At 46.6% G+C, this 15,570-nt stretch overlaps 1 protein-coding gene and 1 long non-coding RNA gene across 6 annotated transcripts in view; one reads left to right on the forward strand and one right to left on the reverse strand.

Annotated features, from left to right (window-relative positions):
• The window catches only part of IQSEC3 (IQ motif and Sec7 domain ArfGEF 3), a 99,181-nt gene that overhangs the window by 19,556 nt on the left and 64,055 nt on the right, over positions 1-15,570 (reverse strand). For all 5 annotated transcript variants that reach the window (XM_053976939.1, XM_053976938.1, XM_053976943.1 and 2 more), the window contains exons 4-5: positions 10,489-11,567; positions 6,172-6,333 (exon numbers count right to left, since the gene is read on the reverse strand). In XM_053976939.1, coding sequence (XP_053832914.1) covers positions 6,172-6,333; positions 10,489-11,567 — 1,241 coding nt within the window. The remainder of the gene's footprint in view (positions 1-6,171; positions 6,334-10,488; positions 11,568-15,570) is intronic.
• On the forward strand, positions 662-2,056 carry LOC128807005 (uncharacterized). The gene is made up of 3 exons (XR_008437017.1): positions 662-766; positions 920-1,073; positions 1,670-2,056. It is a non-coding gene; the product is annotated as an uncharacterized LOC128807005 (long non-coding RNA).

Consider the following 15,570-nt stretch of genomic DNA (forward strand, 5'->3'; position numbering starts at 1 on the left):
GTAACTGTGCCAGACATCCCCTGAAATGCAGCTTTTCTTCATGAAACCAGACCAAGGAGGTCTTTTCTTTCCAAGCTAGAGACCATGGAAGCTGACAAAGGATATGAGAGTGGGTGGCTCTCTGCATCCAAGGAATAAATCAAAAACTTATGTGCACATGCCGAAACCAGTGCTGAGTTCATTCTCCCACAAACAGCTGGACACCTCTGAGATGCCTGTTCCAGGAGGCTTCAGAGATGATGATACAGGGACACAGTTTCAACTCCTTCCTGCCCAGGAACTTACAACAAGCCACACAAATTGAACTCACAGTGCATCCAGAGGTTCATTTAGTCCACTATCTGCAGGGATATGACTGGATACTTGGATCATGTTGTTGGAGTGAGCAGGAAGAATGCTGGCTCCCTGCCTCATGAACAAGGGGGTGGGGGTTGAGGACTCTTGGGCCACCTGTGTACATAAGGAGTTTGATCTGCACTGAGGCACCTCACAACAACAGGCAGAGAATTCCACACCAGGTTCCAGGACCAAAGAGTGGGCTCCTAGCTGTTGTCTCTGTTGTAGTCTCCTAGGCTACAGGGAAAAGATCCCCCTAAAACTATGTGGACATAATGGCAGAAGAGCTGCGAGGATTTAGCACAGGGCTAAGCATGGCAAAAGAGTCTGTGGCAAAAGGGTTCAGTGAAGACAGGAAGCAGCTGTATCATGTGGGGCTGGGATCTGCTCACCCAAGTGTAATGACCTATTTTCCAGCTTTTCCGCTCAGGTGACAATGCAGCAGGAGCTGGGATGCAACTAAAAGCATCTGTAATGAACCTGCAGCCTCCACTCAGGGAGGGAGCAAGGGGGGAGGCAGCCAGGTGGAAAGTTTAAAATCACAAGGCACAAAGATATTAATGAAAACCATCCCTTTTCTCAGCCTCCCTGATTCTACAAGCTTTCTGAAGGTGAATCAGGATTTGGGTGAATTGTAGAAGAGCTCAGCTCCCTGGAAGGAGACTGCCCTGCATGTGAGAACTGAACAGAAAGAAAAGTTAGCAGGACTCCCTGATTCCATGCACCAGTGGGCACAGGTGTGTGTCCCAATCCTGCCCTCCCCACCCTCTTGGGAAGGACAGTGTCTCCAAGTGTGGACCACAGCCCACACTAGTCTTCCCTTTCTGGAGAATGCTACAGGATTGGTGTATTGCCTATTTTTTCCCCAGGCTGTCATGCCTACTCACCCTCCCATGGCTGTTGGTAGCTCACATGGCTACTTGGGAATCTACTCCTTCCTGAGTTTCCCTGGGCACTAGGCAGACTCAAGCTGCACATTCAGCCTGTATAGGCCTGGCATGGGAAGGCTGTTCTTCCTCACATTTGGTGTGTGCTACAGCCTTGCTTGCAGCTGGAAGTCAGAACTGCCTAACACGTTCTTCCCGCTGTCCTGTTTCCATCACGTCCTTATCTATTGCTCCTGCTCAAACCTTCCTGTGATGGAAGTCCCCTGCTGATCCTCTGTAGCATCCTCAGTAATAAGGGGAAGGAAGGCTAGTTTAGGTTAACCTGACAAGTCCATTCTGTCTGTCCAAGAGGAACCTAATTCTTCTCTGAGAGGCAGTCCTTTTGCTGGGCTCCCAGCTCTGCATGTACCGAGAGCAGCTTTTATCTCCCTGACTTTCCATGACAGAGAGAGAAGACAACACAGCCTTGACAGACAGGAGACCTGCTCAACCCCAGGGAGAGTGTCTCCAACAGCAACTTCTACTCTTAAGACCAACCAGACCCCAACTCAACACAATGTCACCTCTGCTGGATTCTCTGCCCATTTCTCCTCTGACAACAAGTGCACCAGGACAGCCACATCTGCACTTCCAAATCCCACAAGCTGAACACAAACCATCCAGTACCAGCACAGCTGACTCCATTCATGAAATCACTCATATTATCTTGTTCATGAATGAACTATGAATGGAAGTAATTCCTGAGTCAGGAACAGGTGGAGGCGAAGAATGGACTAAAGTGAAGGAAAGTATGAAGAAAGGAGAACAAAAGCAAAAAAATAAACACAGAATGAAGAAAGGGTGCAAGAATGATGATGTGTCTTATATTAAAACTATGTGTTAATGCCTTGGGCCTGAATTTTCAAAGAAACAGAATTATTTTTCTGCAGTATTTGACAAATAGATTTGATTAAAACTGCTCAGTACCACATAGGTCCTTTAATGGGTCAGGGTACTTCTCTCCATCTGTATTCCCTGGGACTGGTAGATACTGAAACCCTGGGGCAGGTTTCCAGTGACTCCCTCTTGCTGGCTGCAGGACAGCCAGTAGAAGGAGATTCTTGGATCTTACTGGATCTTCTTAGATTCTTCTGGATGCTGATCACTGTGAATGGCTATTTTGTGAGATGCTTAAAATAGGTTAAAAGTGGGATTTATGCCCTGCAACACAAAATGCCTAAAAGCTGCACATCCAGACTAAACTAGCACACTGAGAAAAACAATACTCTTGAGGGCCCGCTGTCTCTCCATTGACAAAAGGAATTAATAAATTTCTAGAAGACACTAAACTTGGTGGTGGCCAACAACAAGTGAGATAAATCCTAGTTTTAAAGACTGAAGTCTTTTCTATACAAGAAAATTACATACTGCATCTTCCTAAAGAGACAGACCTGAGTGGTTCAGTGTTATCAATGCGTGTGTGTCAATCATAGTCAGAAACTGTTGAAAATCTCCTGCTCTCTCTGTTGTTCCTCTGGCTAGCATGTAGAACTACTTGTGAATTATCCAGACACCTTTTTTGAGTTCCAAGAAAATCAGTTAAAGGTTGAAAGGTAAGAGCAGGAAGATGGAAGTGAGACTATAATTTCAGGGCATTTAGGCGCTGGGCATGAAGGTGTGGGAAGGCAAAATAACACACCAAAGTGCTCAATCCTCATAAAATGCTTACCTCACCTAAACCCCTTCCCTTTTACATAAAAGGCTTTGCAACCAGCATAGCAGTTCTCTGGAGTTTTACTTTACTGGTGACAGTAAAGGGGGATCATTTTCACAGTGCCAAATGCCACTCTGCACTCCTGAGCTCTGCTGTTTGACAGCAGGAACGGGGTTCTCTGTCAGCCAGCACAGCTTCAATATCTGCAGAAGCTAAGAGAACTCTGCAGAGTACAGACTTATGTCTGGACATCACAGCTGAGTCTGGAGTTTGTAACCTGGGCAGCTCTTCCCTGCCTCCAAATGCACAAGGGAGGCTGACACTTTTGCAGATGTTTCAAAAGCTGTCCTATTATTTATTCATGTGCCTGAGTTAATTCAACCTGGATGCAATAGAAACATTGCTTACAACACACAATTGCAACATAAGTTTTCACATCAAGCAAAAGCTAAACTAACACAGCAAGTAGCATCAATAATTGAAATTGCTTTTGGGAGGTAGAGGAGGCTCCAGGGTCAGTTTTGGGATATGAAAGAGCACAGACATCTCTGCCTGCATACAGGCTTCCTCACTGCAGGTGATCAGAGCCTGTCCAAGCACTACTGCCTGCTCATGGCCTGGGCATTTGACCTCAGCAGGACTAAGTGCCTGTTCTTCTTCTGCCCATTTGGGCCACAAAAATGACTCTGGTCTTGGGCAAATCATGCAAAAGCTACTGTATGAACGCTCCTGTCTGCTGCATGCTCTCCAGGGAATACCATGTACCTTAACATTACTAAGTGTGGGTGGATGTGGGGACAGCAAGACAGCCCTTGCAGAGTCTATTCTCCCGACCTGTGTCAGTGTTTCTGAGCTAGTTTGATGGGAGGTTGATGGGGAATGAGAACCAGACAAGGTCTTAGACAGTTCTAAAATGCCAAAAGGTCTTTGATCTGCCTCTTGCTCCCATAGAAACAGCTCGTAAGTTGTGACCAGCCCTTAGATACAGTGCGCTGGAAATGCCAGCACACTACACTACACTGCCAGCCCTCTTTTTCCTGCAGCATGGACAGGAAAAATATCCAGGATTATAATTCTGGGCCATGATTTCTCCTTTCAATGCCTTATTTCCATTCATGGCACACTGCTGGGTGTGCAGCCATTGCTGATCCAGCTCTCATAAGCAGCTGATGAAAATTTTGCTTGCAAAACCCACCAACTATGCTCAAGCATACCCCCAAGCTCAGAACTGGCACAGGAAGAAAGTACCTTCAAATGACACAGCTACAAGCAGCTGAATGTGCATATTTTTTTCTTCCCGTTTTAGAATATTCTACATATATTTTAAGTCCACTTTTATCTTTGCCTTTACAGAAGACGAATCAGGCATTTATTGTGAAGAGGGGGTGGCAGCACAGATTGTTAGTGCAAGCATATAATCTGTTGCCTGGCGAGATCAGACACAGGTTTGAACCCTGAACTCAGACCCAGTTGTTTGATACATGCTCAAGTACACACAGTCCCTGCCCAAGACGTATCCATGTACACACAGCCCCAGTATCTCAGTCCCCATCTTTGAGCCTTGTTTTATGCAGATGTTAATAGGATGGGCAAGGTGACTCCTTCACTGAATATTTGGAGTGTTACCATGAGAGGGGCAGTGGAAGCTTTGAGTAATGAGCATGATGGAGTAGGGCCACCTGCTCCAATGGCCCCCATGCCTCATGCAGAAACAAGACAGGCAACCCCAGTGTAGCAGCTCCTGGGCACTGAGGCTGGGAGGCTGACACCAGGCTTTGCAATAGGCACTGTTCCCAGGAGCTGCTGACACTGAGTTTGTAGTCCCATGTGAGGCAGAGGAACATGGTCATTTGCAGGGATGATGCCAAATTTATGATTACAAGGAAGTGTCAGCCTATTGTTGTTGCAATATTTCCATGTGCGTGCAGAGGCTAGGTTTGAATTTGAGCAGATTATCTGTGAGGGCAAGCAGCCCAAAAAATGCTTACTGGAGAAAAAGAGGCAATTACTTTTAATTGTAGTTCTCAGCGTGAAGAGACTGGACAGCACATGTGTCTTGTTGCTGGACAAACCAATACTTCTACAGTATATTAAAAAAAAGAGATGGCCCAAAGGTCAGGTAGGTACCTGCAGCAATAAGAAGCAGCAATTGCAGCTGGAATTAATTTTAAAATTTAGGCCTAGATTTGGGTCTTGAACTTTGGCATCCCCTGGAGTCTTTCTCTGGAGTAGAAGTGGTATGTGGATGGGATTTGGAGCTTCTTTATGGTTTGGTTCAAGAGAAACCACTGCAAAATTCAAGGGAAAATAGAGAACATTTTGGAGAATGGGAGAATGTAATAAAAGACCAAGTGCAAAGGACTTCCAGCTTAATGGAAAGACAGCTCTCACTAAGAGCTGTGCTTCTGCATAATAAAAGAAAGATGCAGCTGAGTGCTGGTCATACCTTGAAATGGGTCTCTGAATGAACTTGACTTGAAAGAGGAGAGATGTGCAGGCTGAGAGATGCATGGCTTGTGACCAGGAGAGGCTCACAGTGAGAGAACTGAAGGTAACAATCCAGCAAAAGCAGATTGTTACTGAACAGAAGCAGTAAGGAAACAGATTTTGTTCTGAAAAGGGGCAGCTCAGCTTGTTGGAGATTTTGGAGTGGGGATGTTCCTCAGTGCTCCATGGCTGCTGTGGCAATGACAAGCCCTTAGTAGCATGTTTTCATATGCAGGACTCATCACCACAAACAGGACCTTGTAATTGTCCACGTAATGCAGTTGGACAAACTCAAAGGGCCACTAATTTCCAACGTGGACAGAAAGAGAACTGAGTATGTAGCCAGCATTCACTTCTCTCTGCTCATCTCACAGCAAGAAGCAGATATTTTTCCTCCTCTGTCTCTCTTAGCACTTCCCAGAAGGCATCAGGGGTACTTTATATGGATGGGATGAGACGTCAGCCAAAGAGTTTCCCAGCCCCCAAACCTGCCAGCATCACTTGTTCTACCACCTGACAGTGCTGAGCTCCTGCTAGCTGAACGCAGGCCTCCTGAGGAAGGATTGAAATGAAAGAACTGATGATATGAAGGGTGACACACATAGCTGAGAAATGTGTTGAGGGATGCCAGATAGGGACTGGCAATGGTGGAGTTCCTAAAGAATGGTGGCAAAGGGGCATGGGGTGCTTGCTGGTGCAGCCAGGGGCAGAGTGGGCTGGCAACTCCTTTAGAGTGGAGGGAGGAGGGGAAGAGATTTCCACACTTACTCCAGAACATCCCTGTTGAACTGCTTCTTGCTGTTGCCCAGGAATTCCCCAATCATCTGGCGGCTGAGGCCCTTCCGCTGCAGCAGAAAGTGTGCCACCCCAATGGGGGTGTCTGGGATGAAGCCTCGGGAGATCAGGAACTGGATCCCTTTGTCTGGGTTTCTGGAAGGGAAGGACAGAGACATGGTGAGTTTGCATGAGCTCTTGGAGGCATTGTTGCCTCTGGCTCACCCCATGGCTTGCATCAATACAGCCCTTGGTATGTGCTGGGCTCCTATGCCTTCACGTGTGTGTCAGGAACGGGATTTGGGTTAGGAAAATGACTTGCTGTGTGCCCCCCTAGCTGCTGCTGAGGACAAAAAGATGTCATTTTTGACACAGCAAGTGCTGTGTCACTTGCAGCACCTGCTGTCACATGGTAATCACAAGTGGCATCCCACTGCCACAACGAATCCTACTGCATTGTACCACGCCTCATTAGTGCCTCTTCTGCCATCCATCTGCTCCAGAGTCAGAGGCTCTTCCCTCTGTGAAGAAACTTAGGAGACATTGCTGCCATGGTCTATGGGCAAACGAGGCTCAAGGCTCCAAGGGGCATAACCACAAGCGGACACTATTTCTGTTAAACAAATAATTTTGTTTTTCATACATTTTCAACGTTCATTGTAGAGTGATACATTTTTACCTTCCTCACCTGAGCTTGATGTTGGCTGCCTGAACAGAAATCCCATACTCAGATTTGTTTATCTCTTCTCTACTTCCCCCACCCTTTGCTGTGTTTTTCTTCCCATCTCTATTGATTCGTGCCCTCAGGCAAAAATCTTTGTGTGTGAGAAGGCACCCAGAGAATGCTTTGTCAGAAGAAGGGAGGGAGCAGCGTGCAGCTCCCAGACAGAGGGCTTTTCTCTCTCTATGGCTGTGAGCATCTCTCTGAGAACAGGTCTGGTGCTGAGTGGGCCTGATTGCCTGGCTGTGGGAGTGATTTTCTGCTTCTTAATGTGCCAGTGTCTGTGCCTGCACACACGGCTCTTACAGAAGCAGAGTGGTTTGGGTTGGGAGTGACCTTTAAAGGCCAGCTCCTCCAACCCTCCTGCAGTGAGTGGGGACATTTTCAACTAGATCAGGTTGCTCAGAGAACCTTCCAACCTGTGTATATCTCCAGGGATGAGGCATCCACCACCTCTCTGGGCAACCTGTACCAGTGTTTCACCATCTTCATTGTAAAAATCTTCTTCCTTACATCTAATCTAAACTGGCCCTCCTTCAGTTTAACAGCATGACCCCAGGTTCTATTGCCAGAGGCCCTGATAAAACATCTGTCCCCATCTTTCTGTCCTGCTTTATAAGCCCCTGTGTATCCCAAGAGTGGCTGTGAGCCTATGTGGTGCCTGTCTCACAGCGCCGACAAGAACAAAGAGTATGTGTGGATTGTGCAGGAAGTTTTCCTCCTATATTTCAGTCTGCCCCACTGAAGGGTCTCTGTCATGGTGCACTGTGCTGAGGTGAATCACTGCAATGGCAGGAAGATTGCCACATTTCTTTGGTTCTCTGAGCTGGTGAGTGGAGAGAGGTAAGAGGGTGACTTCATTAAATGATGTCATACTTCCATCATTAACCCAAATTCAGGGTTCTTTGTCAAGGCTCAAGGAGAGAGTTTGCTCAGGCAGTTTCCTGGGGTGAGGAAAGAATAGGATGAGATTTCAGAGCACGTGAATGCATGATATGCATAGGCACAGACTGTGACATTGTCAGGTGGTGAAGTATGTGGGTGAGCAACATATGTCTAGTTATAAGGGGAGCTGCATTCAGCAGAATGGCCTGCTCCTTACAGGGGCCTCATGGACATGTAAAAAGTAGATGGGCTTGAAATAGTTCTGCTTACTCTGTAATGTCAAAAGAAAATATCCTGGGCAGTGTGGCATTGTTGGGGAGAGGGCTGCAAGAACAATCAGCCCATTAAATTTATAAATAGGAGAGATGCAAGATTTGATACTGAAAACCCCGGGCCTTCTTCAGGGAAAAGCAACAATGCACCTTCTTTATTATCACACAGACCTATTGGTTCAGCGCTGAAGAGTACAGGTAAAGTTCCCTGCTAAGTGCAAAAGTGATAAGGTTGGGACACAAGTCAAACTAAGCACCAGAGATTCATAAAATGCACATCCACCTGCACACTTTGGTACTTGGCAGGGGACAGTATGGCATTCACAACACGAGGATGAACTCAGTTACACCCGTGTGACTCCAAAATCACTGGAATGACTTTGGATCCACTCCAGAGGAGTTGAGAGTTTAACATGGTCAGAAAAAATGCACACACTACCATGGATGTGAAGGTTTCAGTAGAGATGGTACACACCATGCCATCAAAGGATGCAGGATAAAACAGTCCAGCTGTGACAGCCCTCCTGCACTGCCTAGACTATAAGTCAAAAACTCTTTCACTAACAGCAGCCTTTCATCAGTTTTTCCTAGGATTCAATTTGTTCTGCACAAAATCCTGATAGCAATACAGCATCTGCCACTGAACACGTGCAGATGTATCCCATGTAGTGCAGCATGCAGCTTTTACCCAGAGGTGCAGCAGACAATCCTACTCCTCTCTCTCCTGAGCCTGGTCCCTGCTATTCATTTTTGGTGTTGCAGGGGTGCTAAGCAGAGCCAGCAAATGCTGCGGGATTCCTCACGTCCTGCTGTCTTTCCCTCTGCCCACGCAGCCAGCTGCCCACACACACTGAGCTATTACAGCAGTGCTGCATAATGAAGCACTCGCCATTCCAGGGATTTCACCCCCTCACGATGCAGCAGGGATGGGGAAAGTGCCACTGCATCGATGTGTTTCCAGAGGCCTGCTCCAACCTTCCAAAAATGCAAGGCAAGGCCAGAGAGACTGTGGCAGTTTCCACTAGAAACTGTAGCCTTTCAGCTCCTGCTCCAGGGAAAGCCAGCCAGGAAAAAGGATGTGCACACATGCACACACAGCCTCAGCTCCATGTCCTATGGATCAGTGCCCACATCCCAAACCCCACAATAGTAAAATTGCTTCTTCCTGGAAATAGACAGGGAAAGCAACAAACAAATAACTGCAGAAAGATTAATGGTCATCCCAGCCCCTTGGATAAGAAGCCACAAGGGAAGCCACATGTCCCCCAGATACTGCTCAAAGATTGAAAAAAGACATAATTCCCCAGAGCTAACAAGTTATTTTCCTCACTCCTGTCCTCCAACCTGTACTCAGAACTGGAAATACGTCCCTCTCAGTTCTGTAAGAGTCCCAAATCTGTCTGACCTAACATCACTTCACTTCTGCATGTGCTCTGAGACTGACCCTAAAAACATCTCTTCTTGATCTTTGCCTCCTGGAGGCCACAGCCTCCATGGTACACATATATAAATACTGTGCATTGCCCCATTGTCTATGAAAAACTTCTGTCTAGGACTGCATAATGATCAGTCCTTGCTTTGACTAAAATGCCCACGCTAACGTGTGGAAAAACGTTCTCCTAGTATGGGTACATTACATCCTCATTATTAGGGGACTCAAATGGAAACAAAGACAGAGATATGAGAGCGTGATGATGAAGCAAAACCCAGTACTTCTAGTGGCTTGCTTAGATGAGAGAAGTCTCATCAAAAGGCAATGAGCAAATCTAAATCTTAAGGCTGCTTTCTGCCTATCTATGTGTGACCCTGTGAGTTAACCTCTTCTGATGGTACCCTTTGCTCTGCTTTTGCTTTCACATCTACAGCCTTCTCATAGGATATCAAACTCAGATATATGAGAGACAGGTGACTATACCTGGTCTGTCAGGTGAAAATCTACCCAGGTATCTGAAGGAAAATGACAGCCAGAGATGTAATTTTATCATTATGACTCATACTGGGCTAGCTAAGCTCAGCTCTACCTCTGTCTCTCCCTCTCTTTACTTGGAATTGCCCCATGTTAAGTAACCAGGGCTGGATTTACAGTCCTAGCTATGTTTGTTCCTTTGCAACAGAGTGGAGCAGAGTGATCCCAGGCTCGGCTGGTGGATGCCAAATGGACAGCAACTGGAACTGAAGGTTCAGTGAATTGTGAGAGCATGGGCACTACTCATGGGCTTGTTCCTCTGTTAGGCAGAAGAGAAGGATAGTACTGGGGAGAATTTAGGGAAAGGGCTTCTGGGAAGCCAACCTGTGTTGTGCACTGCATACCCAGATGGTCATGCCCTTGAATACGAACAAGCTTCCCTGGAGATGGATCTAGACCAAGAGCCTGCCATCATCTGTTCCTGTGAGGAATAACACTGGCTGGGAAATAGAGGAAGAGTCACTTACATATTAAAGAGGTTCAGTCCAATGCGGTAAAGGCGTTTCCTCATGGTGTCTGTGGAAAGTGTGGGGGACTTGCAGCTGGCTGGGTTCTCGCAGTGGTACCTCGGGAGACTGAGGATCATGGCCTGCAGGGCTTCTTTTGAGGACACCTCAGAGGCTGACTTGGCTGAGGTGGAGGTGCTGCTGCTGCTCAGCTGCTCTGAGTTGTCTGCATTCTCAGACTCCAGGCCTTTGCTTTGTCCCGCCTCATTGCTTGCATCAAACTGGAGCTTCTGCATCGCCATCTGATCCGGCTCAGCACTGCTGTCCCCTGTGCCATTAGTACTGACATCCACCTCAGTGGAAGTGAGGCTGTTCTCAGGTAAGCTCTCTGGGGCAGACAGTAGTTCACTGGCTTCTCCCTCCCCTTCTCCTGGGCTTTCTTCAGCCTTGGTAGCTGGAGAGAGCCCAGCCTGGTTGCTGCTGCTGAGACAGTTTGCCATGGACACCGAGGTAGATGATGAGACAGAGATGTTCTTGTTGTCGATCTGAACGGTGACATCTCGAAAAGCCATCATGAGAGTGCTGCTGCTCTTCGGTAGAGTATCTGGCAGGAGACCTTCCTCCTTCTCCTGATCCTGTAGCTCAGCCTCTAAGTCTTGGTTTGGCTGCATGGAGCTAGCACTGAAGGTCTCCCTGATCTGGTACGAGCCCCCATCTTGCAGGGAGCACATGGTCTTTAGGCTCCAGGTGCTCAGGGCATCATCGATGGATTTCGCCAGGGACTGAACTTGTTCTGTGAAGGAGTCCTCCAGCTCAGTTAGCGCCCCACTGATAGTGGCTGGCAAGGATGGGGACCTCACCAGTGGGATGCCTACGAAGTTGTACCCCTCCACCAGGGCTTTCTCCGCGGAGAAGCTCTCCGAGTTCTGGACGCGGACTTTCCTCAGGGAGATGCGGCGTGGCATGCGGCTCTCCAGCAGGGAGTTGCGGATCTTCTCAAAGTTCTTGCTGAGCTGGTACTGCCGGAATGCGGTCTGGATGGTACAAGCTGCCCTGCGAGACACCAGGTGGCCGCCGTATTTGTGTTCTAGCATTTCGATCTGAAAAACAGAGAACAGAGACGTTAGTTTTTGCTAATTGCCTCCTGATGTCTTCTGATTGCTCCACTTTCTACACTGATTACTCTTCAATGACCGTCAAAGGAACTTCTGACACTGAATTAACTTTTCCCTGCAATGCCATGCCTCTGATTTCAACAGAAGGTTCCCATTTGGGCATGACTGGCTAAATCATCAGCACCAGGAGCTTCCTCACAGCTGTAACAGGATCCTGCCTCTTCCTAGAATGCCAGTCATAAAATCTGGAGCTGTCAGGTGGCATTCCCTTGCAGACTCACTTCTGATGGCCTTTAGGGCAAGTTCATCACTGAAAATACAACGTTCCAGCAATATGTCTTCCTGCTCAGCGGTGCTCTGGTAATGTCAAGCATTATCTCTTGTCTCAGAGTGTTCCTAATGCTTCTCCCCTCCTTAGCAACCTTAGGAAACACTCTCAGCAAAAGGAGAAATAATTCAGAAAAAGGGAAGAAAATTTCATTTTTAAATGCAGAGAATGCTGGTTTGATCTAGCAGTTAGTGAGAAACATAAACTTCCATATAAGTTAGTGGAGGCTGGGTTTATTCTGAATTTTGTGTTTTAAAAAGTACTCTGAATTCCAATTTTTGATATCTGAGTTTTTCAGGTGCCAGCCAACAATGAAAATAAAAATACCCAGAAAAAGAAAGATTCTCAGTTTTGAAAGATAAAAAAGTCTGAATTTTAAATGTTTAGGCAAGATAATAAAAAAAGTGGAAGGAGGATTTACCTGAGCTGGTAACGACAAACACGTGTAAGTACATCAACACACACCATCTCAACTGGCTTCAGCAAAGCAGATATGTATGGTTGTTCCTGTACTCTAGAATTTAAACTTCCTGGTAATCCCCTCACTCTTCCTCTGCAGCTGGTTTTTCACTAACAAGTTCCAGGAGAATGACAGATGATTTGGTTCCAATGAGTGACTGACAGAGGACAAGGGGGACGGTGTGAAGACGAAGGTGTAAGATGGGGTTAAAAAAAAAAAGAAGAATAAACTCAAACTACCTTCACTGAGGTTTAGGCTGAACTATTAGCTATCATTGGCACTTCACAGGGCAGAGTGCAGGTGCAGACTGTAGCATTAATATGTGTCTGCACACATGTAGAAAAACCAAAAAAAAGATGAAAGGCAGGACTGAGAGTGCTGGTGAAGTCAGTCCTGAATTAGCAGACAATAAACTGCATCAGTCATGTAGTGAATATAAGTTTGTTAGCAGAACCAAAGGACAAGCTTTACTGACTGCATCCTCACCCCCAGACATACCACTTGTCCCTCACCATGCCTTGTTGGCCCAGGACTCACAGTTTGAAAAGCTGAGCTCCACAAGATCTAAGTGCAAATTGCTTTCACAGTCAAAGTGAGACTGAGGCATGAGCCTCAGCTCACAGAGTCATGTCATGTCACCTGTTTCCTTCTTCTTTTTCATAACATGATGTAAGTTACAGATAAAACCATCAGTGAGTGATATAGGTACACGTAAAGACCTGGTCTGACAGCTATGAGAAGTGTAAATGACCTCTGGAATCTTTCCAGTACTGGAAAGCAGAGGAAGATAATGTGACCTTGGGAGATGACAGGCAGAGAGGAACAACCTAAGCCCAGCCATTTTGTGCCTGCACTGGTATCCTGGCTGTGGAGCAAGTACTGGGAGGCTGACATTTATGGAAGAGAGTGGGATGGGGAGCACATCCATTGATATTTCCCTCTCTGGACATGAAGCAGGGACCTTTGCCTTATGCTCAAACATCAGGTAGGCTTCTGTTTTCTGTCTGCCTTGCCCTTGAGCTCGCAGTCTGTCCAAGGCAAACATCAAAGCCCAGCACTAAGAAATACCAGCAATTTTCCACAGTTGCAGAGGAAGGTGGCTCAGAGCTCTGTTTACCCCCAATTTAAAGAACATTTGCCTAACACTTTCACTGCTGCCTGCCCAGAAATGGTCTGCATAAATGTTGCTAAAAATCATCCCCCAATAATCATGGGGACAGTGTCATTTACCACAAGACCTGGCAGCAGGTCTTTTGGATAAACAAGGACATCTTAAATCCCACCATAAAACCAACACTCCTGACACATGTCTTTAAAGCTGGCCTGCCTGGAGAGAGACTGAACTATCCCTTGGCCCATTCCTTCAGGAGGAAGGCTCATGCGAATAAATGTAAATTACACCAGTAACCTGCAAAGGCCCAACCCAGACAGTTATTACTGGCAACTGACCGTGAGCACTTAAAATAATGATCTGGTTAATGAAAATGTAGAGCTAATTGTGTTAGGAGGGAAAGAGGAACAAATGAGAGGGAGAGAATAACAGTAAATGCAAAATAAAGCAGAAGCAAGAGCCTTAAAATTATCTGAGGTTTCCAAGGAGGTGACAGCCATTCTGAAAACATGAGATTCATATGCTCTGATCTGATTAGAGGCCAAGACAAGATGCCATTGCTGATCTGAAGTAAAAGGCCAGTTTATCTCATGCAAGGACAGTGCCAAAAATGGCAGACTTTAATAGCTAGTGAGGAGAGATCCTTCTAAAAGTCCAAAGGAACAGAGCAAGCTGTCAGTACCTCGATAAAAAACATCACCAGCTTTTTGCAGTCCATAATCTCAGTCCTTCCAAAGGACTAAGGCATTAAGGAGCAGAACAAGATCTGAAGTGAGAGGATTCCTAGACTCTTCCTCAAGTAGTCTGTTTTCTAGCTCAAACCAGGGGTGCAAGGCTAGGTTCTGCATGTGATCCACTGCCAACTGGCACTGTCCAAAGCAAGGGGAATCCTACACTATCTTTCAGCAGGCATAACAGGGACAGGGAGTGTTCCAAGGGATGCTTGAGAAGACTGGCAGAGCTATACGCAGCATCTCCATAGAGAGAAGTGTCCTCCCCACCTTTGGTAGCAGTGGGTCTCTGTCTCTTTTTCTTTGCTGTAGCCCAGACATTTGCTGCTTATTGTTATCTGAGACATACTAATTTGCTGTCAGCTCAAGCTAACTGATAGTCCAAAGGTGTTAAGGGTTTCACAAAGCTGTAGCCTGTGTTTTTCCTCTCCAGAGGAGGAAAGGGCGTCTGTTAGCACCACAGCAGTCACGGGTAATGGAGATGTAAGTCTGGATGGCTGGAGGAACCTTCTGTTCCCATCTGAGAGCTGAGAAAGGCCAGACATGATTGGCCTTCTCTCGCTCCTAATAAACCCCATGAATTACAAGTAATTGCCTACTTAAAGCTACTCTTCTCTGGGGAATGATCTGACAGCCGGCGCCAAAGGAAGGGAAAAGCAGGAGGGGGATCGGAGGGGATTTCAAAGAATAATTAGCTTAATACATTTCTGGGCCTCAGTATGAACACTCCTTCTGAGCAATTGTGGCTGAATTAGAAATGGCTGTGAGATATCCACTGCCATGAGGGATTGCATATGAAGGGAGATTTAACAAGGTCAAGGCAAGCCAAAAGGCAAGCCAAACTGCAGGCCCGGATATGGCCAAGCATTTGAGGTGCACACCCCATGTCTTTGGTGCCCATAGGCATGAATTTATAAATCTGCCAGGAGAGACCACGGCCTGATCTTATTCTCAGTTAGCACTGGTTTTCTACCCAGGTTGCCACTGAGCATGGTGATGTGCCACCATGTTATAACCAGAAAAGAATCAGGCTCAGGGACAGAATCTGAGTCACTCAAGGCAATGCAGGCATCATAAAAAAAATAGAAAAAAAGACATACAAATCATACATGTCACTCATTCTTAATGCTTCTCTCTCCAGCCTCTCACTATGGAAGGACATTGCTATAAGGCATATTTGTTAATGGAGTGTTTTCCTCCATCCATGGGGCACCTGCTGCCCTTCAGCACAGCCCAAGAGTATGTATGACTGAAAGCATGCTTTTCTTTCCTCTGGTCCCCTGCATTTTCCCAACATTACAATAGAGTCTAAGCACAGGGTAACTTTAGTACTTGAGTCTCTGTTCCAACCTCCCAGC

Source organism: Vidua macroura, chromosome 5 (assembly GCF_024509145.1).
Source record: "Vidua macroura isolate BioBank_ID:100142 chromosome 5, ASM2450914v1, whole genome shotgun sequence".
NCBI classification, from domain to species: domain Eukaryota; kingdom Metazoa; phylum Chordata; class Aves; order Passeriformes; family Viduidae; genus Vidua; species Vidua macroura.